This window comes from Alosa sapidissima, chromosome 7 (genome assembly GCF_018492685.1).
Source record: "Alosa sapidissima isolate fAloSap1 chromosome 7, fAloSap1.pri, whole genome shotgun sequence".
Lineage (NCBI taxonomy): Eukaryota > Metazoa > Chordata > Actinopteri > Clupeiformes > Clupeidae > Alosa > Alosa sapidissima.
The window spans coordinates 20,213,841-20,241,677 of record NC_055963.1 but is presented as its reverse complement, the minus strand read 5'-3'; the positions used below and the strand labels follow the sequence as shown (position 1 = coordinate 20,241,677).

Below are 27,837 nucleotides of genomic sequence, written 5' to 3'. Positions count from 1 at the left end.
AGAAAAAAAAAATCTATAACAGTCAGCCAACCAAAGCCTTCCAACCATTCGACTCCACAACCTGGTAGCAATTGACCAGGCCTCATTCCGATGAGGAATTAACCTACTTCATAAAGTATTCAGCACACTCACACATGTGTCATCAGGTTTCATTCTGAAAAGTCACAAAGTATGTGTCGACGCTTGTACATATGTGTGTATGTTCCTATGCATGTGTACTTCTACTGAAACATGAATGATTGATATGCAGTATGCATTGTTCACCTCTAATTCCGACATTTGCAGTGTCTGGATGCATTAAATGCTGCTGCAATAAAAGCTAATTAAACAATTATCACTCAATTAACTCCAGCAAGGCATCACAGACATCTGCATTCAGTTCCCTGTTTTTGTTTACTATATATACAATCACACATAACCTCAGAAAACCTTTACCCAGGATGCACGTGAAGCACGGTTAATGTACAGTCCTGGTGATGGAACACTGTCAACATATATGTCCCTGGTGATGAACCAATGATTGAAAATCTTCTGATAACAACCTCCACACAGACATAACAGCCTCCAGTTCAACACACACACACACATAGAGAGAGAGAGAGAGAGAGAGAGAGAGAGAGGAATTAAATAAAACCAGACTAAGAACACTTCTCACCACATGTCTGTGTTATACAACATGTTGCACACACATGTCGCTACTAATGAAGTCTTTAATGACAGACCCTCTGAGTAAATGTAAGCACTGTTTCATCTATATCTTGTTATCATTGTAGTTACCATTGATGATCAACATGTGACTGACTTTAGACAGCATTTGGCATATAAGCAACCTTTTAAAACTGAATAAGCTTGCCTATTTTGGGTACTATTCAAACATTGGTTTGATTAAAACATAGCCAAACCAGTAGTTGTATTATGGATGTTGTGTTACATTATTACAAACCTATTTGTGGAGATATTTCTTGATAGTAAATCAATCAATAAATAGCCTAAATAAAATAGGGATAAAACTATTTGAAACCTTGAACATAATCAATAACTTTTGGCATTTTTGGCTGCAGTTAAATATTCCTCTTCAAATCTAGCCTACTCTGTTTTCCAATAGCCTTGGCTATTCATAAGTAGCCTAGACTATGCATGCACATCAAATTCTGCAATAGTATTTTATTTATAACAATAAACAAACATGCTCGTCTGTAGAACAGTGCAATTCGCGAATCGCGATAATGACTCTTAAATGGGTCACTGTTAAAATAAAATGTATAATATGTGAAACTTCTGTAACGAATAAATGACCGTCTATTATTCAAAAATTAGTAAGATTGATTGCATTACTTTGGTGTTTTGTGAAACCGCAAATAGACGTCTCTGCTGGTGTGCAACATGAATTTGGCAAGACGATAGGCTATGGAAACGTTTCAGTTAAAACTTCACCACTGATAGACAGTTGGCAGGTTATTTGATGGTGATACCTAGCATTTTCTTCGGTTTTAAGTTTGCTTCACTTCTTTTCTCTAGTCAAAATTAACCAAGCCGTTGTGTCTCTACCCAAGCACTGCCAGGATGCAAAGAGTTAAATAAACCTCATATCGCAATGCATTCTGGGATCGTGGATGATCTGCAATGGCGGCTAAATGGGGACAGTTTAAACTTTGCGTTTTAATCTCGTTATGTACAGTAGTCTTTCCACATATTTGGACGGATGCCACAGCAATAAAGTGGGATGAAAATGGATACATTCTGTATTGTCCATGCATGGGTAAACAGACCTTTATACTTAACATAATGCTAATGTAACATTGTAGCTCTGATCATTCAGCATTGTAACTAACTTCAGACCAGGCTCAAAATCTCACTCAGCAATAGATTGAAAGCTAGATTGACTCCATGGGTTACTTATTGTGTGCGATTTAAGGTAACGTTTTAGTATTAAGATAAACCCGAGCCTACGGCATTGCAAGTTTAAGATAACATTAGTGGTATTTATTGTGCTGTAACAAAGTGTCACGATGAGATAATGCCGTTAACTTGTAATTTGTGAATGTATTGCTTTGTATGACAGGCCGATTCGGCAATCAGGCGGACCACTTTCTAGGGTCGTTGGCCTTTGCTAAACTGCTGAATCGAACGCTTGCGGTCCCCCCCTGGATTGTTTACCGACATCACGCGCCACCACACACTAACGTAAGCACCACACGCCCGACTCCTCTCTTCATGTGCCCAGACCCCTATAGGGCAGGTTATCAAATTGAGTTGGGAAGGAAGGATTATAAATACATCTCATGTGGGGTAGCCAGTCTGGGGAACCATGCATTATTGAAGATTCGATTGTATTTGTTGTACATATAGGCTATTTGTTTATTTAGTTGTTTTGCTCAAGAATGCAGGGTGCATCACAAGCAAATTGAAATGTGAGCAATGTCTGCTAACATGTTCTAATGTGAAATAGAGAGCTGTGGAACTTACTAGTCGATGTTTGCGTCAGGTCCATGTCCCATACAGGGAGTTCTTCCAGCTGGAGCCTCTGAGTCAATACCACAGAGTGGTGAGCCTGGAGGACTTCATGGAGAAGCTGGCACCCAAACACTGGCCTCCGGGCCAAAGGATGGCATACTGCTTTGAATCGGCCGCTCAAAGGAGCCCCGACCAGAAGACTTGCCCCATGAAGGTGAGATGTGTGGGACACAACCACTCACAGTGGTGAGCCCCAGCTGTTTGATGGGCAGGGGTGAAAAAATAAAAAGGGATAACGAAAAAGCTACCATGTATCAAGTATGATGAAAGAGATTTAATTTGTCATGGAAATTAACATTATGCTAGGAAATCCAAATAAAAAGTAACAAGACTATGCTAAACTAAAAACCTTAACATTGTTTAGCCTACTTTTTGCAAACAAACATGGTTAACTGAATATAATGTAACCAATGTTTCTAGGTTAGATTTTATTTTTAGTATTATTCTGGCAGGTAAATGCAGCATGTTTGTGTCTTTTCATTAGGAGACCTCCCTAAGGTATTGCAAATTGGGACAATCTATACTTCACCACATCCCATTTTATTCACTAGAGCAGCACCTACTTTGGCACTTCTCTTTGCTTTCTCACCTGTAGTAGCCTATACTATGCAGTGCGTCATTCCACTGCACTCTGTAGTGGAAAGAACACCCTTTGGATCACTGTCATGTAGGGGCGGCATACAAAGCACTCCATAATGGCACCCTTTTCTAATGGAAGGACACACGTCGGGAACAAGTATAAACCGTTTCAAGGAGCACCTTACGTTAAATCATTGCATTACATTTTCAACACTAGAAGGGCACACATTAAGACACATATATAATATACCTGTAGTAGGCACTGAAACATTTTTCCCATATAAAGGCCAACAAAAAGGACACTTCTGAGGGCACTTTAGTGATGGTATCAATAATGTGACCGAATTTCGGTTCATCCCAAGAAAGTAAAGTGTCTTATAGGAAACCATATTGGTAACGCACTGAGCAAGCAAGGCCCTATGCACTGATGGTGCAACTGATATAGGTATAATTGAGGTATTCCTAAAATATGTCAAATATTATTTTTCCTTTTTTGGTATAATCATAGAATGTTCACAAAATGAAAGTGGATAAACACTGCCATCTGTGGGTCATTTGAAGTTACTGCATTTGTGTCTCCTAGGATGGGAATCCTTTCGGCCCATTTTGGGATCACATTGGTGTAGAGTTTGACAAGTCTGTGCTATTTGGTGGCCTGTCCTTCAGTGCTTATTTTCAGCCTCATTGGATAAAAAGGTATATATTAAATCAAAGCATGTCATGCATTGTGTGATGAACTTCCTTCTGAATAACACCCACTGCAGTGAAGGCAATAAAAAATTACTCTTCGCTCTCCCTCTCAGGTTCCCTCCTTCGGAGCACCCAGTGCTGGCCTTGCCTGGAGCTCCCGCCCAGTTCCCTGTCCTGGAGGAGCATGTAGGCCTTCAGAAATATGTGGTGTGGTCAGACCGCCTGGTGCAGGAAGGAGAGGGGCTCATGTCTGCTCACCTAACCAGACCCTATGTGGGCGTTCACCTCAGGATTGGCTCTGACTGGGTGAGCTGAGATCATGTTAACTGTTCAGCATGAAGTACAGCTTTAAAACTGAAAACCAGACATACTGTAATACATTTTTATTTGTCTGTACTCACATTGTTCTTCATGCATTTCTTTATGCAGTCATCACGTTTATGTCTGTGCACTTGCACTTTGACATGTAAGTCAAGTAAGACCAGCCCTCATGCTTCTATGTCTCACCCTACTGTTCCATTTCTCACACGAACCTCATAGCAAAATGCCTGCAAGCTGCTGCAGAACGGAGAAGCTGGACCACACTTCATGGCTTCTCCACAGTGTGTGGGTTACGACCGGCAGACCGCTCTGCCCCTCACTATGCCCATGTGTCTGCCGGACCTGGCAGAGATCCGACGAGCTCTCAAACTCTGGGTCAAGAAGACCTCTGCTCGGTCCATCTACATAGCAACCGACAGCGAGTCCTACAGTTCAGAGATCCAGAAAACCTTCAAGGCCAATGTAAGATTCTATAGGAAAAACATAGACTCTAAAACACTCCACCTTGCACCACATACGTTTCAAAATAGCTACACCAGTCATCAACGACCAATTAAAGTGTGATAAAACTTGTATTACTATAAAATAAAAAAAAAAACAGGTACTCCATTTCAAAACTTGTAATATTGCAATACAATTTGAAACTATTTTTTTTACAGTATTTCTTTTTCCTGGTTAGTTGTCCATCTAGTCATTAAGACAAGTTCAAGAAAAGAGGGTTGTCATTTGTTTGGCTTCATAGGACTGCTACTAATGGCTCTCTATTGGCATGTTTTCATTCCTAGGTAAAGGTAGTCAGTCTGCGTCCAGACACAGCACAAGTAGACCTCTACATCCTGAGTCAAGCAGACCACTTCATTGGAAACTGTGTGTCCTCGTTCTCTGCCTTTGTGAAACGAGACAGGGATATCCATGGTCGCCCTTCCTCATTTTTTGGCATGGACTACCCAGAGAGAAGAAGAAAGAATGATGAATTGTGAATATTTCCAAAAGCAATAAAGATAGGCCTGCATCCCATATGAAGAATGCCAGGGTGGGTTATTTAGCTATAATTCTTAGGTATAACAAGATAATGGACTTGATTGCCATTTATATATTTTTTTTATTATGTTCAAAGTTAGGAAGAATGTGAAAAGGGAGGATCGATAACCAGCAAACACTGTTTTCCCCTCTCAACAGCATGTTAGGTGTCCTCTTAATCAAATTTTTGCACAGTCAGGATCTTTGCACGCAGTTCATCTCAGTATTTATCTCCAGCTCAGCTGCCATTCTCATGTTCCCTTTAGTATGGCTATCTAGGTTGTTCACTGTTAACTGCAGACTGTCTGAGCTACAGATTTGCGCAGCACAGTATTTTCATATGATTCTATTGACCTGACGCATTGTGTTTGTATGTTTGTTTGTTATGGTTACTACTCTGTTTGTTGTCAATTATGTTTATCCTGGGAGCCTAATATGGTGGAAAACAACCCTTTGATGGGAAGGCCATGGATGGGGGTGTTTAGGGGGTTGGGTGAAGTTATGAGGGATGCACTTGACTTTCTCCTTAGCAGTGGAAACTGAGCCACTGGGGAGAGGGGTAACTGATCCTGCAAACCCTAATTATAGAGCTTGATGCTGCTGCTGTTGGTCTTTGCCATTTTGCCCAGGGAGCTGTAAAGAATAAGCCTGTTCATCAGTGATGAACCGTACTTTCATATCACATATTGGTCTTACGTGGAAATTAATTTTACCTGTTTCATGTGTTAGTCTCACAGCAACAAGGGAGTGACTGTTTTACAAATTATGAGCTTATTCGAAAAGGAATTGTATGTTTAACTCTGTGTAATGCAGATGTTCTCAAACACCATCTTATATTTTGTTACATCAATTATGGACCAAAGAAATCTCTCCGTTGATGATGGGATTTTTTTTTTTTAATACAGTTTAAAAATTTTTTTTTTTTTTTTTAAGAAATGCAGTCATTCAATGTCAGATCTGTATCATCTAGCCTGGCTTAATCATAGCCAATTTACTGTTATCCATTCCTTAATTTGTAACGTTTCTGTTGACATTCATTACAAATGAAACACTCTCCCCTTCTAATAAGACTGCTTCATATTACCTGACCAGTAGGAATTCAATTATTTGTGTGTGGGTCGTTAAGGGGACAAAGTGATTGGCTTTTCTGTACTCTTCGCCACAGCTCTCCTCATCCGGGACAGAGTCATGCGTGTCAGATAGCCTACCAGAGGGAAAGCGATAATGGCTGACTGACTGGGGTGGCTGGATTGTAGGCAGCTTTCTCTTAATCGCGGGGCTGCTGGCTGCTTGTCGGACCTGCTTCTTGTTGTCATGTCGACGTCTACCTCCCCTGCTTTCGTAAGCTGCCTTTTCTGACTATTGCTGCGATAAATAAGCATAGGCCTACATCTGTCTCGTCTGGTCGTTAGCTAACCCAGCGATAGGACGTGCACTGGGATAAATTGTTTTGCCGTTGCTAGGCCCCTGGTTCGACTTTCTTGTGCAACCCCTGTGATCCACTTGCACGCTAGCTTGAAAGCTAACATAAAACGCACTGTCATCTATTTTCATGTCTGAGTGTAACTACTGTTGTTGTTAAGTTATCCTCTCTACTGTTTCGAATAGTGTAAAGGTTAATAATGTCAATAATGTAGCCCGGAGAGGCATTAGTAAATTATCTAGACGGCTTACTTACTTTAGCACAACGCTATCGTGATAGCCGTCCCCACCTATGCGAGCTATCGTTATAGTGTATAATTACGCGCGTGTTAGCCAAGAGCCTGGTTTATTTGAGACGGCAACGACACCACCGGTAAGCCACCCTCTTTAACATAGCAAAATCTGTAACAGACAGTAAACAATGGCTTTGTCGTAGTTGTATTACAGTGAATTAGCCAGCTAACGTTACCTGGGTTTACACCATAGCAACGAAACAGTAAAGTCTTGTTGCACAGGAATAATAATTAGCTAGTAGTCGCCTGGCAACATTAGCTTACCAGTGATGTTAAGGTTAACGTTAGTTATTTGAACGTCATTTTTAACATGCAATTTTAACGTTAAACAGCTTTGCTTAGTGGCTAATATAAATATGACAATCAGCTAACATGTCAATCGTCGTTGGCACTGTCTTTGTTTTTGCCTTGGAGGTTGTTTTTATTGACCGCTTGTTAGCGTTAGACACGATTTACATTCTGCCATGTAGCAGCTAACGTTAACGTTTCGTTAACTTACTGTGTCTTGCTATGCACGTAATGCTACCCTATAAAGTGATGTTTATCCCTCGGCTCGGACATTATATGGAGGTACTGATCAGTCCCTGATTTGTTATGATTATCTTATCGCCATCGTATCGCTTATTTGGCGTCCAAGCAACGCTAACATTAAGTCACAGTCAATCACCTGTGATGCAGCCCATCTAGAGTGCTGTAGATTGAGACCTTGATGTCTTGGCAATTTCATGTTTAAAGCCTGACGTTTTTTTTTTTTTTAATTACTTGGTTGAGTCAGTAGATGAGAATGATTACTTCATATATCAATTTTGGTTGTCAAGTGAAGTTACAAAAGCCAACATTCACACACGTTTGCCTGTGAACTACGAGCAAAAGCGTTTGACGTCAATTTACAAATTGTCCCATGTCAGTAACACCTGTAAAAAAATCCTGATCCGATTTGAGATAAGCTTATGCAGGGCATCTTATCTCACAGTTGGTGCTGATTAGCCTAACCCGTGATTTTGACAAGGCTAGTTTGATGTAGGCTATGATGAGGCTTGTTTAAAGTAAACCTTTAAACTAACATATGGTAAGCAATGTCAACCGAATTCATAATTGCATCGGCCTTTTTGCTGATACAGTTGACCTGTTCTCAATGTTGTCAATCCTGTAAAATTTAGCCGAAGACAGTGGACAGTCCTCTGAAACCTTATTTATGTGAAACCAAAGGCTATTTGGGTCTGCAGACACTCCCCCAGGCTATCAACATTGATGTTGTCCATCTGTAATAGTGCTTGACCCTATTCACTGGAAGAGTTTGAGACCATATAAGGATCACAATGCAATGCACATTAAGATTTCCCACAGTGATATCAGGAGCAAGGTCTTTTAAAAAAATGCATTACAAGTTCTCTTTTATTAGCACATGTTCTAGTTTTGTGTCTCTTCAGATTTTGAAATGTCCTCGTTTAATTTATTGAGCAACTTTTTTTTTACAGGCACAGATGCTGGCAGTACTATCACTGTGAAAACAATCACAACATACTTGAAGCACAAAACAGCTGCAAGCCAGCAGACCTTTGCTTTGGCATCTGAATCACGTTCATCATGTCCAGAAGCAAAAGCGCCGAGTCAGTGAAGGTGGTGGTCCGCTGCCGGCCCATGAACGAGAAGGAGCGTGCGGCTAACTACGAGAGGGTGGTGTCGGTCGACGTGAAACTTGGCCAAGTCGCTGTGCGGAATCCCAGAGGAAGCTCCCCCCCTAAGGTTTTCACCTTTGACTCAGTCTACGACTGGAATTCCAAGCAGGTAGACCTCTACGACGAGACCTTCAGGCCACTGGTGGACTCGGTGCTGCTGGGTTTCAATGGTACCATCTTCGCGTATGGCCAGACCGGTACCGGTAAGACTTACACCATGGAGGGTGTCCGCAATGACCCCGAGAGGAGAGGCGTCATCCCCAACTCGTTCGAGCACATCTTTACGCACATCTCGCGCTCGCAGAACCAGCAGTACCTGGTGCGTGCATCCTACCTGGAGATCTACCAGGAGGAGATCCGTGACCTGCTGTCCAAGGACCAGTCCCGGAGGCTGGAGCTGAAGGAGCGTCCTGACACAGGTGTCTATGTCAAGGACCTGTCATCCTTCGTTACCAAAAGCGTGCGCGAGATCGAACATGTGATGAATGTGGGCAACCAGAACCGCTCGGTGGGCGCCACCAACATGAACGAGCACAGCTCGCGCTCACACGCCATCTTCGTCATCACCATCGAATGCAGCGAGACGGGCGTGGACGGCGAGAACCACATCCGCGTGGGCAAGCTCAATCTGGTTGACCTGGCGGGCAGCGAGCGGCAGACCAAGACCGGTGCCCAGGGCGAGCGGCTGAAGGAGGCCACCAAGATTAACCTCTCGCTCTCCGCCCTGGGCAATGTCATCTCGGCGCTGGTGGACGGCAGGAGCACGCACATCCCATACCGCGACTCCAAGCTCACGCGGCTGCTGCAGGACTCGCTGGGTGGGAACGCGCGCACCGTCATGGTGGCCAACATCGGGCCGGCCTCCTACAACGTGGAGGAGACGCTGACCACGCTGCGTTACTCCAACCGTGCCAAGAACATCAAGAACAAGCCGCGCATCAATGAGGACCCCAAGGACGCGCTGCTGCGCGAGTTCCAGGAGGAGATCGCCCGGCTCAAGGCGCAGCTGGAAAAGAAATCCGGCCGACGGAGGAGGAAGCGCAGACGCCGAAGGGGCGGCGAGGCCGGGGACGACGGCGCAGACGACGGAGAGGAGGACGACGATGATGACGATGATGATGAGGAGGAAGAGGTGGACTCTGGGGCCGAGGGGGACAAGACTGACTACTGGCACGTCCAGCAGGAGAAGCTAGAGAAGGAGAAGATGGCCATTCTGGAGGACCACAGCCTGGTGGCGGAGGAGAAGCTACGGCTTCTCAAGGAGAAGGAGAGGAAGATGGACGACTTGCACAGAGAGAAGGAGGCCAGCGAGCTGCTATCTGCCAAAATCAAGGTGAACAAGATGCTTTCCTCAGTCGCTTTGCTAGCTGAGGGGTATTGGCCTTGCAGCATATTTTTTACACTCATACTTACTTAAGATCTAGATATATGAGGGGCCCTGTGCCATTTATATTATCTGCACTTCTGGAACTAGGCCAGCTTTCTTTCTGGGACTGTCTAAAAGAGGAAACATGGCTAGAAGCACCGAAGTAGCATTTAGAAATGGGACACCGCATTTGGGGCATTTTCTTATTGTTTTGATCTATACTGAATGGAGTTCTTCTGTTTTGCTAATTATCTGACATCACCCTTTAACCTTTCATTTTGTCATCTTTCCTCATTCAGGCCATGGAGAGTAAACTACTAGTTGGAGGAAAGAACATTGTTGACCACACCAATGAGCAGCAAAAGATTCTAGAACTGAAACGAAAGGAGATAGCGGAACAGGTATGGTCTGATTTGGTTGTGAAGTCCAACGTCATGGGTCCAAAATATTTTTCGTCAAAACACATTTACCAGCGCAGTTAGCCGGTTTTCGCAACTTATAAACCTTGTCACCATCACCTCTGTTTTAGTGAGAGTAAAACTTTAACAGAGTAATTACTGTAGCTGTGCAGCCAGATGATATAATCAAGAGTAACGTCCAGGCTTCTGCAAAAAATAGAATTTTCTTAAAGGCTACTCTGAAGACTGGAAAAAAGAGTTTATTTTCTCTAATATTGTCTATGGAGAAAAATGAGCCGTTGGACCATAAAAGAATTTATTATCCCATTATTGCATCATCACTTAATAACCGACTTATTAAGTCGCACTTTCTGTAACATCAGAGGATTCCAGGTGACCACTGTGTTTAGATTCATGTTAAAAGTGTGTGTGTGCGTGTGCGTGCGCGCATGTGTGTGTACGCGTGTGTGTAGAAACGGAGAGAGCGTGAGATGCAGCAGCAGGTGGAGTGCCAAGACGAGGAGACGTTAGAGCTGAAGGAGACCTACAGCTCTCTCCAGCAGGAAGTGGACATTAAGACCAAGAAGCTGAAAAAGGCAAGTGCACATGCGTGCAGAACTCATTAGAAGTGTCACTCCTGTAACAGTGTCACGAGTGAAGATCAGGCATGAGGCGAAGACAGCTGTAGTGTTGGTTGTCGTCTCTGCTGTGACGTGAAAATTAAATGGTGTATTGTAGTTTCTTGCATGTTTCTAAGTGGTGGTTAGGTTATTAAAATATAATATTAGGATTATTGTCTGTGGGGAGGTTTCAGTGGAGCTTTGTGCTTCAGTGTTGATCTGTTGTTCATACATGACATACATGAGTAATGTCTTTCCGCTAGGCTGTATTTGTGTAGTTCTCCTTTTCACTCTCTCTTTCTCTTTCTCTCTCTCTCTCTCTCTCTCTCTCTCTCTCCCCCCTCCCCTGTAGTTATCTCTTCCCTTATTTTCTTGTCTTCCTCATTGCTACAACTCCCTCAATTGACCTTTTCTGTTTTCCTCTCCTTCTCCCCTCTCTGTTTTTTTTTCTCCTCGCCCTTCAGCTCTTTGCCAAGCTGCAGGCAGTCAAGTCAGAGATCCAGGATATCCAGGACTCGCACATTAAAGAGAGGCAGGACCTGGAGCAGACCCAGAACGAGCTCACCAGAGAGCTCAAGCTCAAGTAAGGACCCTCCTCATCTGTATAAAAATACCCCATTATTTCATGCAGTTGTAAATGGGGTCCTCTAAGTTACAACCTTAATCGAAGATCTTTCTCTATTCTACTGAATTTATACATTCACTAGGTCAAATTCAAGACTCTTTTCCTCAGTGGTTCCTCATTGGTGGCATGAGTTGCCCAGACTTATCTGTTCAGCATACACCATAACCGTTAACCAATCTGGCTCATACAGTCTGGCCCTCTAATCATCCTCTAGTGTAATTGGCTCATTCATTGATTCCCTCACTCTCCATCTCAAGCTGGTGTGTAGTGAGCGTTCTGGCGCATAATGGCTGCTGTGCATCACCCAGGTTGGTGCTACACATTGGTGGTGGTTAGCGATGTTCCTCCTTCACTGTGAAGCGTTTTGGGTGTCTCGAAAAGCTCCAAATAAATGCAAGTAGTTGTTGTTGTTACTGCCCATTAGGCTCTAATGTCTGAGCCTGTTCCCTCATGGTCAGCCATATATCTCCCTCCATACACCAATGCCTCATTATCCTAAAAGGCTTCCAGGAAAATAAAATCAATGTGTTCTTTGGTGCTAGTATGTGTTTGGTTAATTGCTGAACTCATGTTTCCATCCGGGATTGACGGTTGTAATTGGTTTTTGATTTAACAGCAGGATGCACAGTGCTGCTCTCTGCATATCTTACGAAAGACATTGAAAGCTTCCTGACCTGATTAAGTTTCACAGACAGAGAGCCCCCCCCACACACACACACACACACACACTCACTCCATCTTCATCTCATTTTCCGATTATTCATGTTGTCTGCCTGTGTGAACAGTCTGTGTGTGCAATTTTGGATAAGCTAACACCATAACTGGTCAACAATAGGAGACTGCTCTGACAAGTCATATTGTTGGGGCTCATTGTGTGACCATTGTGTTCTTTGTGATCCTGCAGGACTCTGATTATGGAGAACTTCATCCCCCTAGAGGAGAAGACCAAAATCGAGAACAGGGCTTTCTTTGACGAGGAGGATGATTGCTGGAAACTTCGGCCTATCACTCGAATAGAGAAGTATGTCAACAGTGCAGTAGCTGCTGCCAACAAAACTCTTTCAAATTCATCATGCAGTTTCCAATTTGAACTCTAAAGTAATAATAATAATAGGGTTTTAAAGTGAGGAATGAGATCATTGACGGCACAGTTCCATAAAAAGACACAGCAGTCACCTTGTATTAGATGTCCCCAGTGTGACTGCAGCTTGCATATATGGAAAGACCGAGAAACTGTCTTTTTAATATGGTGACATAACCAAGGATTGTTTCTGGTAAAACTGGGGCCATAACAAGGCTGAAGGAGAGAGTACTACACGTGCACACACACACTCACTCACACTCACACTCACACACTCTTGTCTATCTGACTATCTTGACCAGAAATGATTTTCACTTTTTCACCCTGCGTTTTCATGTTCAGAAGATGAATTGTAACTATTTAATGAAGGTGTCCGTTATGCAGAATGTCCAGTAGTTCCAAGTATGGCAAGTCATTTAATAAAAGACGAGACAGACATAAGGCATAATAGGTAACATGGGGAAATGTTGAAGTCCTGTTAGCCTACAGGAAAGTGCAATGAAGTCACAACATATTTTTAGAGACACCACACGTGTCAGCGTGTTCTGTCTCTTTTAGGAGTTGAAAGTGATTTTATTTTGAGTTTCCCTTTAAACACAGCACTTCATGTAGCCCTTTTAGTGATGCTGAAACTCCAAGAAAGTTTGAACAATTTTTTGCCCACAGATTTGTTTTCAGTCCTTAGGGGATCACTGTAAATTTGATGTGTACTGCTGGCCATGTCCCCCGGTTGCAGAGTGGTACTCTCCAGAGATATGACGCATGCATTTTCTCTCTCTCTCTCTCTCTCTCTCTCTCTCTCTCTCTCTCTCTCTCTCTCTCTCATTCTCTTTCTCTTTCTCTTTCTCTCTCATTCTCTTTCTCTCTATCTCTCAGTGATCAGAAGATGATGACGAGGCCTGTGTCTGCGGTGGGTTACCGGCGGCCGCTGAGTCAACATGCTCGTCTGGCCATGATGATGCAGCCAGATGTCAGATACCGGGTAGGCCCTATGAATACACTCTCCCACACATACTACAGTATGCACACATGAGGATATACTATATATAGCCACCTGTCACAGACAATGATGTGAGGCACCTCTGCATACCTTGTATACAACAGAAATGAACATGTTTGATAATGTTATTGCCCAGTTCTTGTACAACAATACTTGAAGGGTTCAGATGCAAAACCCTCTAAATCTGTCTGACCACTTTTCTTTTAAACCAGGAAGAGAGTGGTATTTAGCGGGTTTTGAAGTGAAATAATTTGATGAACGTATACTATGAGTGGAGAGCATTCTCTCACCATCGTTATCTAATTTTTGATGGAGGTGACATTTAGAGGCTTTTCCATCTTCTCTTCACTTGTTCTGGTAGGCATTATGTTTCCTGGAGTGTTGATGTGGATCACTGTGCATTCCCTGGTACTTAGGTCAAGCTGGATATAATTTTTTAACAAATTATAATACTACATTTTTTACTGGAAGTAATTGAATTCACACAGTTAAAGTTCGTAAGTGTATAAATGCCTATAAGTCTATCTTTCTATTATTTAGTGGTTTTTAACGAATTTGAGGAGCTTATGTACTTGTTTTGTTTTTTGCACTCACTTTGGGGTCGAGATCTTTTGCTGGCATCTGCAGGAATCAACCTCAGACAGCTGTCTAGCATGCCCCATTCAGATGTGTTGTGCGCAGCTGCAAGATGTGACACTGTGATTGTAAATGTGGATCATGCAGTGCAATTTTGGAAATACAAGCTTGTGTTGCGCTGGTAACAATAGGTTTTAAGATTGTTAAAGTTGCTTTTGGTGTGTGAACTCTCTTAAGAAGTGTTGCGATATTTAGTGGTGCATTAACGCTATTTCAGAAATGCATAAACAGTGCTTACATGCGTCTAGCCTCCACTACAGCCCTGCTTGGAAGTTATCTGAACATATTGACTAAATCAGTGAAGGAGGCATCATGAACAGACTTGAAACCATGTAGTGTGTAAACAATTATGTCTGTTTGCACTCCATTGAAGTGCAAAGACACAAGTAAAGTGGTAGAGTAGTGCAGGGAGGGTATATGAAATATATTGTACATTATTTCCTTGGAATGTGGTCATGTACAGACCATCTGTGTATGTAGTCAATGCTGTTCCCATTGGAAATTATTTTCTCCTCGGATTCTGCTCTCTCCACCTATGTTTCATGTTCTCGTCAGCTCCCAGCCCTCATTATCCACGGTATTTGTGAGCCAACTTTGGGCATCGCGATGATACTTCAGTATTCAGAAATCCTTTTTTCTATTTCTGGCCGAAGCTGCGTTGTGTTGATTTTAATGTGATGTAATCCTAAGCCATGAAAAAGTAAACTTATATTTTTTTTCTGTCAGTCATATAGTATATAGAATATCAATATTGAGTGCAGAATTGTCATAATTTTGAAATAAATATTAGTTGAAGCATATTCCAGTTAGCCTGCTGAGACTGCACTAGTTATTATGTAAACAGAATGGACAGAAGATGAAAACCAAACGGAAGTAGGGTTCCATGAATAAGGTGGATTGTCTGTTGCCTGTCATGTGCCCCTCTCTTCTATCTTGTTAGTCATTACCCCTTTCATTTTTCTCATATCGGCCCTCATATTCCTCATAGCCCTGTTGGCTATTTTTGTCATTGTTTGCTCCATATTTTGATTCCATGCCTGCTGTCTCTTTTGTTCTTTCTTTCTGTCCTTCCCTGTCAACCTATTTTCGACTTCCATTCCTCCTACCACTACCTCTGTTTCTCTCCACACACTCTCTTGTTTGTTACCTTTCCTCTATCCACTCTTGTTATTTTTCATTATCTCTCTTTTTGTTGTTCTTTATTTCACTCTTTTTTTTCTTCTTGAATCTTTTCTCGTTCTCTCTCTCTCTCTCTCGCTCTCTCTCTTTGTCTGTCTTCCTTTCTTTCTTTCTTTCTCTCACGTCTCCTGTCCTCCTTCTCCCGCGTATCGTGAGCGTAGCGCAGTGACGAGCCCTCTCCCCTCTTGTCTCTCTCCTGCTGGCCCAGGCTGAGAATATCCTGCTGCTGGAGCTGGACATGCCCGGCAGGACCACCAAGGAGTACGAAGAGCCCGTCATTGCGCCCAAGGTGGCGGCAGCGCTGGAGGACGCACTACGCGACGAAGACGAGATCCAGGTGGACGCCGCCGCGCTGTACAGCGCCAGCAGCCTCGGCCTCGGCCTCGGCCTCCGCGGCCTGTGCGGCAGCCTCAGCGCCAGCAGCAGCGCTGGCAGCCTCGGTGCCATCAGCCCCGGCTCAGTCGGCCCTGCAGGAGGCTCCGCCAAGAAACCCAAATCAGGGTGAGGGAGACGTGGCAGAGGAGGATGGGATGGGTGGGATTTAGATATTGAGAGAAGATGAGACCAGAAATGAAAAGTAAGAGCATTGAAAGGGAAGAGCAGTAGGAGAAGAGGAGACTGGGTATGTGTGAGTGGATAGTAGGGGTGGGGAGATATTTTATTTGTATTCAGTATTTATTCAAAAGGAAAAATTATATATAGGACTGATATTGTGATTAATTTTAAGTATGCACATATTTACTTAATTACAAAGCTGCATGCTAGCAAAAAAGTTGACTCTCCATTAATACATTGCAGAGAAGGGGGAAGGCGAGAGAATGTGGGGGATTGTAAGTGAAGGTGGAAGGGATCACGAGAGCGGGATGAGGGAAAGGGAGGATTAACACCCTCCTGTGCACTTAATTAGACATGCATGTGCGCGTGCAAGCTTTCTTACCTCGAGAGCAGGCTCCTCTCCTGCACGAGCCTTGAGCTATAAAAAGACTGGATGGGTGTAAGTAGAGAGGCGTCATGTGCCGTTATTCCCTCCAGCTGAGTAGGAGAGAGGCGCTCTCGAGGGAAGAACGCATGTCTCTCTTAGTGTGTGTGTTTGCCACTTTGTACCTGTCTTGCGTGACCTTTTTTTTTTGTCTCCCCGTCTGCCTCTCCTCTAGCCGTCCGAAAACCGGCAAGAAAGTGAGCACCCCCACGTCTGCACACAGCCCCTCCGCCACGGGTCACAGCCCCCTCTACCCACAGTCCCGCGGGCTTGTGCCAAAGTGACCACCACCCCTGTGGACCACCCCCTCCCTGCCATCCTTCCTAACCCTTTCCCCTGGCTTGGCATTGGATACTGGACTATAATGAATGATTCTACGGTTCTACCAACACCTCCCCCCTACCCTTCAATATCCCAAGCAATCCCAACCTCCAACCCCTCCAAGACCTGTCTACTTCATCTGTTGACCAACTACATTTCTGGAGCCTGACATGATGTTAATGACTCATTGTGTGACCAACGATACATTTACCCCCAGACCCCCCTGAGTTCTACATTATCAGGTGTTCACAGCATCCTTCTACTAACAATGCAATTTTAACCAAGAGCAAAAACACTAGCAAACTGGACCTCGCAGAAACCACCCTTCCCATGAAGAAAAAGGGGGGAAGCGGGTGATGGCATCACTGTGAGAGTGATATGTGGCACAAGTAGTAAGGAGGCCTTACTGTTCCCTCTCTGCTACATGGATTCTTCAGAAGTCTTGCTGTTATTTTGCTGAACTTTAAAGAAACTGAAGACATGCTGGCATATGTGTGGTCCTTACTTGAACATATAGGTCTGTTCTGTCATGTCTTGTCAATATGTATGTATGTATGTTTGCGGGTGTGTGTATGTATACATTTTTGTGTGTATTTGAGTGTATGTTTCTATCTGTGCGCTGTAATTGACTCTTTGTTACAACTGATGTGTATGGGCAGCTGGTTTTTGGCAACATGGCGTCAGGTGTCAAATATGGTGCTGTCACCGTGTACGCACGCATCAAGGGGTGTGCTTTAGTGTTTGTGAGCTTCTCTTTTACAACTTCCAATTTTAGGTTTACAAATTTTAGCACCGGTATGGAAAACTGAGCAGTAAGTTCAGAGGAGACACAAGCTTTAAAAACAGGCTTTCCTCTGAACTCGAGCAAGCCCTGCTGATGAGTCTTAGCGACCAAGGCCTATGACTGTGTGTGCGGCCAGCCTGACGTGTAAGCAGCGCCTGCACTCTCCGTCTGCCTGAGAAGGAAAAAAAAAAGATAGGAGCCAAGGTGGACGAAAGGTGAACAAAGGTCAATGCCAACCAAAAACATCAGGGTTCCAAGGTGCCTTAGAGTCCCCACAACTTTTTAACATTGTAGGAAGAAAAGATTACACAGAAAAGAGAGTGGTTCTCTCTTGGGCCCTTTAAGTGTCCCTTGGATGGAAAGAGAGAACTCCAAATTGTTTGTAGTTGGGAAAAGGTTGGGTGTTTTAAAGATGTAGCTTAGCTTAATGGCATTGGTCTGGTTTGAATACTTGCTGGAAATCTTTGGAGGGGCCAAGTATAATAATGGATAATCACCCACCCCAATCACCACTACCACTACTCAAGGTTAGATAGTGGACTTCCTGGGTTCGGTGTAGCCTATTGGCCCTTTCAAAATCTCCGATTGCTGTCCCCGCCACACCCTTCACAACCCCACAGTCCTGTACACAGAATGCCCAGGGTCGTGCCACTGCTTGCTGTTACTGCTGCTGTAGGGATCTCGTGCCCCATCCCATTTCACAAACCTAGCTTGCAGTATACGTGTCTGTGTAAAGAGCTGTCTATAGAGGAATTAATGCAGAATTGTTTTTGTAATTAAGAGAGAGAGATTAAAAGACTAAAGCAATATTAGACGTCATTAGAGAGGCTAAGTTATTGCAATACCACCTTCATCCCTTTCATGTACCAACAGTTGTAGATATGCTTTGTCTTGTTTTCTTTTTTTTAATAGATTCAGTTGTTTATTTTTTGATTTGTATTATTTAAAGTTGTGTAAATTTATTTTTGCATTTTTTTTTTATCACCAATTAAATGTATTTAATACAGTTATTTCAGTACAGTACAGTTATTTCTACTAAGAAATGCTTTGCTTTGCGACAGTCTTTTAACATTTTGCAGATGCACAACTTTGGTTGTGGGAAGATCATATAATTTAGACATTATTGAATTGTGTGAGAGAATGAGTGTGTTGAGGATGAGGACATTTTATGTTTGCACATGAATTTTACAAATATTTAGACAAGATGTCTAAAAGGCTTAATAAGCCAATGGTTTGTTTCTAAGGACCCCTATGGACCATAAAATGCTAAAACACTACCTTACTCAGCATGACTAAACTCATTACTCTTCTTATACTGGTGACACAATGTGAATGTTTCCAATCAGATTCCTGAAACACTACATCCCATGTAGGTAGTCATATCCACTGAATTCAGACTGGTCTTAAATCTTAAATTAATTAACAAAAAACCCAGGGAAGACCCCCCCCCCCCCCCCAATTGATGTGATAGGGCTGTTTTAGCCAACTTGGTGATAATGCTTATCTCAGTGCTTGGCTAAGCAGGAATGGAACAATTTCAATGTATTTCAATGTACCTGTTTCTTTTTTAAAATTAAAGAAAACTTATTATCTACTGCTTTTCGTAGGTGTTTATAGATGTGCATTACATCATTCAGCAATAGAAAGCAAACATTTTTGTGTACCATCTCTATACATATATACTGTAACTGTTAATCGCTCAAACAGTATACTGAAATATACATTTCAATATTTTTGTGGGATATTCAGTGTTTACTCAGTGAAAGCCTTCTTTCTTTGTGTGGTTTGCAGTAGGGGGGTTGTTTTTTCTAAGTATGATTAGGTTAAGTACATTTTTTGACTGATTTCCTGACTTTGCCATGACCATATTGATTTGCATATATTATATATATATTTTTTTTTTTTATTATTTATTGAAGACCACCAACAGTGCGGATGAACTTCCAACAGAAAAAAACTTTGAACACCAGAGAAACAGCATACAGTATTATGCAAAAATCACAACCTCTACATTCATCTAATATAGTAAATGTAAAGAAATCAAAGTCTTTCAGAAATATGACAACCAGAAAAAGCAAAGGGAATGGTTCAAAGAAAAAACATCAAGAACTCCCCATTCAAGGGTCATTCTGGCCAAAAGGCCAATCCTTTGTACATTATTTTCTCCCACCCCCTTTTCCAGTTAGAGTCCATATAATCTATGAATGTGTTTGACATGACTGTCATCACATCAACATAAAAAACCCTCAATGACATGTTATTTTTCATTATTGAAAGATGTGCTATATTCTTTTTCTGGATTATTTAATAATGTATTCAATAATGTATGCTCATAAGGCACTTTGAAAGTCCCATGTGTATTTTAGCTGTAGATAATCATCTCCATCTTATTCATATATGCTTTTAGGGGAAAACAATGAAAAACAAAACAAAACAAAAAACCTAAAAAGACCTAAGAACTGGAAACTACAAAAATTCAAGCCATTCTCATCATCATTATTATTATTATTATTATTAATAACAGCAGCAAAAACTGAAATAATTTGTTTGGAAAAAATATGCGTTTGGTTTTGGTTAAAAAGATACTTCCAAGAAAAATAAAATGTCTTCACTGTGTTTCCACCCCCTGCTTAACTTCACCTCACCAGCAGCACACAGGAATAACAGCAATCCACCCCGGATAAATCACAGAAGTGTAAAGCTGGTTCAAAGAGGGAAAAAAGAAAACATCCAAAGAAAAGAAAGCTATATTGACCAATCCAACACAATCTATGTGAAGTGTTCCTTCTCTTGCTGTATTTGTATATGCCAAAACATTTGTTTTTTCCCTCGTTCTCCTGAGCACTTCATGCTGGTTTTTACTTAGACACTTAAAACCCTGTGAGCCTCATCTTAAAAATAATAATAATGACACAAATTCAAATACAGTGGAAAGCACAACATAGAACAAAACCCCAACACGATTTTCCTTTCTCTGTGTTACATTTACAATGAATGCATATGACAAATTATAAACTGAGACTTTATACTGCACTGCTTCTGACAACATTTCTACGGAAATGAAATGGGGTCGGAAACCCTTATCAGTAAAAATCACCTGGAAACACTGCCAGTGAAATGTTGACTTAAAGGAGAAATCCAGCGATTTTTCACATAGGTCTCCGTTTCTCAAAGTCACCGAGTACTGTCAGTAATAAAAAACAGTTTTATCTATCTCAAGTTGCTAGTTCTAGCAGCTAAACAAGCCAGGCAGATACAGCGCTACACTCTGGGGGCATGTACATGAGCCCCCATGCCCCCAGAGTGTAGCGCTGTAGCTGCCTGGATGCTTTAGCTGTTGGAACTAGCAACTTGAGCTAGGTAAAACCAACAGTACTCGGTGACCTCAAGAAACTATGATCTATGTGAAAAATCGCCGGATTTCTCCTTTAATATTGACCCACTGCAACAAATGTGAAGATAAAGATGGGCAGGTCGTGGGCATGAAAACCCTTGCGTCATGGAATGAATACCTGGGGTGGTAGGAGATCATGTACCATGGGTGAGCAGGCTTTTAGGGCCTCAATGAACTCACGCCTGAGGAATTTACAACTCATCAGCCAGATCACCCTATGCAAACACACAAATGAATTTATGCTCTTTGTGCGCTAATGGTTGAGCAACCTTGAGCTGCCATGAAAGACTGCAATGAAAAAAAAAACACCGCACCACCACATCCTCACACTCACCTGAAAAAGCAATACCGTTGCCTCCTTTCTGTCTTGATGCAGTTATAGTCTTTGAAATGTCTACCAACTCAAATTGATTAATAATAATAATAATAATAATAATAATAATAATAAAAATCAAAACAACAACGAAAAAGAGCAGGCCTCTTTAACCTGATCTGCTTGGCAAATCCCAGCTTTTTCACCAAATGTTTAAATCGATGGGTAAAATGGTCTTAGATATTCACACCGGGGGGCAGAGACAGTAGTGTCACCAATCAACAAATCAGCACTCATACTCTGTCCATCATTATGTCAGCCATTCACCAGATCCTTCTCTCTGCTTGTAAATTGCACTCCTTGGGTAAAGAGAGACAGAAAGAGGTTGGGAAGTAGGGAGGAAGGAAGGAAGGTGGGAGGAACAGAGCGCTGCGATCTATTCTCATTCTCCTCGACCTCACTTCTCGCGGTAGTACAGCAGGTATAGCTTCAGCGGCTCGGGCAGCGGCAGTCCCAGGATCCTCTCGCGCAGGATGTTGACGGGCGGCTCGCCCTGGGGCTCACCTTTGCCTTTCTCCTCTTCCTCTTCTTCCTCTTCCTCGTCTCGGGCCACATGCTCTTCCTCATCCTCCTGCTCCTCGTCGCCCCTCGCACCTTTCCCCCGCCGGCTGCTGCAGCTGCGGCCACCGCATTTCCCCCGGGCCCCCTCGTCCTCCTCCTCATCACCCTCTTCCTCTCCATCCTCAGACTCCCGTGGCGCTCCGTGGGCCCTCAGCTCGGCCAGCGACGGGATGGCCGAGTCGCGGAGGATGAGAGAGTCCACACGGCGGCGGTGCAGGCGCCGGCGCTTGAAGCGCGGCCCATAACGGTGCATGGCACGGGCACCTGGGAACGACACGCGGCTCTTGCTGCGGCCCTCGGGGGACCCTGACGTGGCCCTGAGTGTGTGACGGATGGCCAGGCGGGCCAGGTCCTGAAGCGATCGCACCTCAAAAATGGCTGTGGTGAACACAGGAGAGGAGATAAGTGGGAGAAGAGATATAAGTATAGCAAGTATAATGTCCAAGTCTGTCTTTAATCCCCTATAAACCATATAACACACCTGACTTTGTGTGTCATGCTCTTTTAACATCACACACCTGAATAATTTTAAATGACAGATCTTATCTCACTGATCTTATGACTCATTGTCATACAAGCCACTAGATTATATTCATGGAATAAGCCACACACCCAAAACCAGCATTGTTCTATTATGTTCCTCGTGTTCCCCTGATCGTATGCCAAGTCCTTGCACAACTACTAAAATTGGCTGTTGTAAGCTAGCTTTGGTCATTCTGTGAGTACTTACGCAGTGGGACATTCCTAGTCTTGCCGTTGATATCTTGTCTGGGCTGCACCAGTGGAGCAAAGGACACAGCGATGATCTTTTTGGTCTCCCAGGAATTCTGGCCTGTGCGGGTGATCTTGGTCAGCTGTAAAAGAGCAGGTCAGAGTTCAAGCTTCAGTCTGTTTGTGTTGGATCATGGGCAAGTTCCAATACAGGCTAAAGAACCTACAAGGACAAGTCACTCTGAGGCAGTGTCATGTTCACTGGCAAGAAACAACATTCTAAACACGTTCTACTCCTTTTAGTCCACATCTGTGGCAGTCGTAGGGAGATAGAGAACTTCTCTCTACATAACTTGAAGAAACCACCACAAAGTCCCATGTTGCATCCCTGCAGAAAAAATCCTAAAGCATTTTGGGCACTACGGCCTTCCAGAATCAACCACATAAACAAACGTCTTCACATCATTACTATAAATGTATACTTCATTTAAGAGACGTGTAACTAGACCCTCCTCATTTCCCCCTGGAGCTTTAGAGAGCTTCTCTGCAGTGTGTTCCTGTTCTCACCTTCTCCTCCAGGGGCAGGACCAGGATGCCCCCCACCTTCAGCAGGTTCTTCATGTAGTTCTCGTGCTCGCGCTGCACCCCTGCGCCACAGTACACCCGGTCATACTGCCTACTGTCCGGGGGGATCTCCAGGCAGTTGCCCGCCACAAAGACGGGCTCACAGAACTCAAACCTGCAGCCACCACGCGCACACACACACACACACACACACACAAACACACAAACACACACACCTTAATATCAACATAACTTGACCAATATGAGTGACTAGAATGGACTGCAGAACAAACACAGGAGCAATTTCCGAGCAATTTCACAAGCATGGCTAAAAGTAACATTCCTACTGGGTTAATGTGAGAGACATGAACTCAGCACATACCTCTCCCAAAGCCATCTCTCTCTTGATTATTAACTAGAAACAACTACACTTCAGGTGGAAGTCAACAAGAGAGGGAACAAAAGTGAACTCACTTGTCGAAGCTATCACTGGTTTTAATGAAGAGGTCCAGTTTCTGGTAGGCGTACTCTATCACATCTGCATGCAGCTCCACCCCATGGTTCACTCCAAAGGGTCCTTAGGACAAAGACATCAACAAGAACACCAATTTTGAATTTTTATTTTATTTTGAAATCACCCAGCTCACACTCTAGCTTTATGCTTGTATTGCCTCAAGGTTCAGATAGAGTCTAGGGTGTCTGGGACGCTAATCTTGTTGAGCCTCCTGGGGTGATTGAGTTCTTCAGGAACATGATCTGAGGCCACCTCACTGATGTGTTCCACACAAGAGTAATGCATCAGGAGCCATTTAGAGTCCATCTGAAATCACCTGTACCCCGGCCAAGAAATGATCAGGTGAAGCGATTTAAACTAACGCCAGTTGAACACTTGAATATTTAAAAGGGCAAACACATGATAGGCTCTTTGTGTTCTTTCTAGAGGTGCACACAAAAGCCAACACCTTTTAAACCATCATGTCAGATTAATATAATTATTTATCAGAGGATTCTATCCAAAGCCTCTTACAGTGAAGGTAAAGTGCCAATTTTATAGGGCATGCATTGGTGTGGTATTCAGTGATTTACTCAGACAGACCTTGAACTTGTTTGATTATCTAAACAAATTCACAACCAAATGTGCAGGTGACTTTTTTTAACCCCACCACTGGATTATGACTTGCGCTCAACAATTCTGAGCAGTCTGAGGAAGGGCCGTAAGGGCTTGAAACGTCACTGTAAATAAAATTTAAAAAAACTTTAATGTGAGCACTCCGGTGTGCGGATCCTCACCTATCTGTAACATTTTTAATCCTGCACCCGATTTACATGGATGTGTGTAATTAAACTTGGCTCATTTTGCCTCAACAATTCCACATAAAGACAGAGATCTGACTTACAGATAGCATTTACACTCATACACCCACAGTCTTTAGCACCTGACTGTGTGTGGCTAAACATGCCTAATCCATCAGGGCATATCAAAGCAAACTGCAGAGAGCAAGCTACTGCTGCTCACTTTTTGCCCAAAAAATGACAAACAGACCTAACCAAACAGGCTTGCAACAGCTGCTCTTGAATCCCAGATCCCGTTCTCCTTATCTCATCAGCTTTGGCAGGACACACTCACCTAGGATGAGTCCCACCATGGTGCTCAGGTAGCCCGTGCCGCTGCCCAGGTTGAGGAAGGACAGGCCCGGCTGCAGGTCCAGGGCCTCCATCACCTCCGAGTAGATGCAGGGCGCCGAGAGGTGGATGTTTCCGTGCCTCCATGCCAGGTCCTTGTAGGCATTGTCGCGGTACTCCTCCAGGTAGTAGTCGGCGCGGTCGATGGCCCGAAAGGCACGCTCCACCAGGTCCGAGCGAATGTAGTGTGCCTCCTTCAAGTTATCGATCAGCTCGTCATTATCCTCTCCTGCACTCACCGCCCCACCCATTGTGGTTAAAGAGTGAGAGACACTGTGGTGGACCTGGGTTGGGTGGAATAGGGAGACACATAAATCACATGCAGCCAATCAGGCACTGTTGACTAACTGACATACTATGACTGACGGTTATGGCTCCAACAGCAGAGCATAAGAAACACAATAGAAAACACTGTGGCATAAATCATTACATAACTAAAACAATAATCAAGTACACTAATTGGCAAGGCCATTGTGAATCATGATGCCTATTTTTGGGACTTTGCAGACTGACAATACTGCTACCATTTCTGAACATGTAGATTTTTACAGGAAGCTAACAATGATCTCTCTGATCAAGACAACCGTGAATAAATGGTCAACTTAAACAAAAACCGATCAACAACATTGGTTAGAGTTTGGATTTCTTTCATTTGGCTCAGCTAGGAGGTTGCTAACACATACTATTTAATCACAGGGTTGGTTTAATCTAAATTAGATCGGTCACAGTAGTACAATACACAACCACACAACCTTTGTTGTCAGTGTCGATAGGCCTTTCATTTTATATATTTCTCATGCCAAGTTTAAAAGTTTAAAAATGACACGCAGCTGTTCCACACTTACAGGCCAACAACGGCGAATGAGCTTAGTAGGTCTACTATCTAACGAGGAAGCAAAGTAGCATGATTAGTGAGACTGTTTGGCAGAACTGACATGGTTGGCTGCTTTCAAAAAAACATTTGGTATGTAAACGAAGGGACATCAAAGGGAGATGTGCCAATTGGCGAACAAGTCGTAAAACACAGACAATTACGAAGAACGTTCACAATTACGTGTTAGCTTACTTTAGCCTAGTCCCGTGCTGTTCGTGGGTACTTGACTGCAGTATCAGTGGGTTGACTGCGCATATGGCACTGCAATTCTCTAGCCTGGGTTCGGCTTCCTGCAGTGCCCTTTCCAATACTTTGATACGTCTGTATTTAGGGAGCACGACTAAGATTGTTTATTGATAATACCATTTTTCAAAAATCTGCTTTCATCGATTTCTAAAACTTAGCTACTGCAATGTCCACTGAGTGACGCTGTCGTATACTCAGCAGATGGTAAGATGCTTCCTTTGATGAAACACTAATTAACGTAAAGTAAACCGTGTGCAGCACCAACAAATCCTAAAATATGTGTGCCATGACATTAAGTAAATACAATACGGCGCAGGTAATGCTGTCAGTCCGAAACAACAACACTGGCATTCATAACATTTGAGTGGCGCCCATCCATCCATCTAACGCTTGTGTTATGTTAACCTACTTCGCTATCGATAACCCAGTTAATGTTAGCATAACAAAAATAAACACAGATACGGACAAGGTTGTTTGTAATTTCGTAGCACCAAACGTGCTGTCATCATTCAAACGTTCAGCGTTAAGGCTTGCTCTTTCAAAAGACACCGACACCAAACAGAAATCCACAGCGTAAAGAGAGAGCCACGTTTAAAGTGAAGGCAGGCTGGCTAGCTAGCCATCTGGTTATCTAAGACAAAAGAGTCGCAAAAGGAAATATTTGGGAATATATTCAATATTTTTGCGTAATCATTGTTACCGTTTAATTATAGCCTTTCTGTGCTGTTTCATGCAAAAAGGCGATATATCCTTTATTGGCCGTGTGTTTTCAAGGTTTTCTTCGGAAATACTCTGCTTCTGTGGCTGCAACACTGGATGTAAACACTGGCCAGGACAGCAGACGCACTGACGTCGCACGCATGAACACGTCAAAATGTGTGTCACCGGCAGAAGTGTGAACAAGGTAGGCCTACAGTAGCCTGCCCTACACTCTCTTGTAAATATAGGCTTCCCTACATAGAAAAGCAGATTATTTTGTAAAGGGTAGGAGTGAAATGAACCAGTCTTTAAACGGGCCTGTCTGTATCTTGGAAACCATATCCTTCACAATTTTGCTACATAAGGCCTTCTTACACCCCCCCCCCCCCCCCCCCCCCCCACATTTAAAAAAACAAAACATTTAATATAGCCTAATAATTATAGGCCTAATAATACAAAACGTTTGCTCGTCAACGTTTTCTTTTCCCAATAGTTTAATATCAAAAGTAGGCTAATTTATTCCAGTTTAAGAATTGATAAGATGTTAATGAACTGGCCAGTGTGTAATGTTAGTGAATGAGCTGGCTTGCAAAATTATAGGCCTACTCTCCCCAGTTGGCTGTGCAAAGGGGCATATTGAGCCAAAGCCTTGGGGGTAGTCAGTGGTTCACTTGGCATATTAGTTTGCCCACTGGAATCATTGAATAGAGTGCAGAATATGCATGTTTGTCTCATTGACGGCATAGGTTTGGCTTGGTAGCTGGCCATGATCTATAGCAATGTCCTCTGCACCCCCTGTGAATGAGAAAGCTAGTGAATGGAGGAGACTGGGGAGTAGGTGGGATGCTTAGGACAGGTAAGCATGTGACACATAGGACAGGTAGGGTAGGGTTTGAGCTAACAATGAATAACTGACATTATATTTCATATTTTAACTTAGTGTAACAGTCGTCATGCCACACAATGTCGACCAGTCATAAAAACTAGGTTTAATTCAAGACTCTCCTCAGTGGTTCCATGTTGGTGGAATTAGTTGCCCAGTGCTCTCCGTTCCTGTGGTAGTTTTGGGTCGTTTAAGAGGGGTCTAAAGACATTCCTGTTCAACATACTTAGTTGTTTAAGCGCTTCTTATGTGTTATGGTTTGTATAATATTGTTTTATTTTCATTAGGCTGTTGATTCATTTGACATTATTGTTTATTATTGATATTCTCCTTAATGTAGTC

The 27,837-nt window shown here is 43.1% G+C and overlaps 4 protein-coding genes across 7 annotated transcripts in view; 2 read left to right on the top strand and 2 right to left on the bottom strand.

Moving 5' to 3' along the window:
- The window catches only part of plagl2 (pleiomorphic adenoma gene-like 2), a 42,035-nt gene extending 39,483 nt beyond the window's left edge, over positions 1-2,552 (bottom strand). The window contains exon 1 of the mRNA XM_042098703.1: positions 2,467-2,552. The gene's annotated coding sequence lies outside the window, so the exon portion shown is untranslated. The remainder of the gene's footprint in view (positions 1-2,466) is intronic.
- On the top strand, positions 1,558-5,127 carry pofut1 (protein O-fucosyltransferase 1). The gene is made up of 7 exons (XM_042098707.1): positions 1,558-1,759; positions 2,063-2,184; positions 2,486-2,668; positions 3,677-3,789; positions 3,897-4,089; positions 4,324-4,566; positions 4,890-5,127. Exons 1-7 carry the CDS (start codon positions 1,624-1,626, stop codon positions 5,082-5,084), a joined length of 1,185 nt encoding a protein of 394 aa, XP_041954641.1. The 5' UTR covers positions 1,558-1,623; the 3' UTR covers positions 5,085-5,127.
- A 1,123-nt stretch (positions 5,128-6,250) lies between these two features.
- kif3b (kinesin family member 3B) lies at positions 6,251-19,102 on the top strand. Of its 3 annotated transcripts, none has more exons than XM_042098695.1 (9): positions 6,251-6,465; positions 8,318-9,851; positions 10,184-10,285; positions 10,756-10,878; positions 11,367-11,485; positions 12,432-12,548; positions 13,485-13,590; positions 15,632-15,924; positions 16,578-19,102. In XM_042098695.1, the coding sequence occupies exons 2-9, from the start codon at positions 8,427-8,429 to the stop codon at positions 16,684-16,686; spliced, it is 2,394 nt and encodes a 797-aa protein (XP_041954629.1). In that variant the 5' UTR covers positions 6,251-6,465; positions 8,318-8,426; the 3' UTR covers positions 16,687-19,102. The 3 variants fall into 3 exon arrangements, with proteins under 3 accessions (XP_041954629.1, XP_041954630.1, XP_041954631.1); XM_042098696.1 differs by lacking the exon at positions 6,251-6,465 and adding an exon at positions 6,529-6,919; XM_042098697.1 differs by lacking the exon at positions 6,251-6,465 and adding an exon at positions 7,170-7,409.
- Positions 19,103-20,283: 1,181 nt separating this feature from the next.
- Positions 20,284-26,757, bottom strand: LOC121713779 (protein-L-isoaspartate O-methyltransferase domain-containing protein 2). Of its 2 annotated transcripts, none has more exons than XM_042098705.1 (6): positions 26,614-26,757; positions 24,738-25,077; positions 23,585-23,687; positions 23,114-23,285; positions 22,566-22,689; positions 20,284-22,213 (listed from the first exon to the last, which is right to left on the bottom strand). In XM_042098705.1, exons 2-6 carry the CDS (start codon positions 25,042-25,044, stop codon positions 21,672-21,674), a joined length of 1,248 nt encoding a protein of 415 aa, XP_041954639.1. In that variant the 5' UTR covers positions 25,045-25,077; positions 26,614-26,757; the 3' UTR covers positions 20,284-21,671. The 2 variants fall into 2 exon arrangements, with proteins under 2 accessions (XP_041954639.1, XP_041954640.1); XM_042098706.1 differs by lacking the exon at positions 26,614-26,757 and adding an exon at positions 25,860-26,079.
- Positions 26,758-27,837: the final 1,080 nt, after the last annotated feature.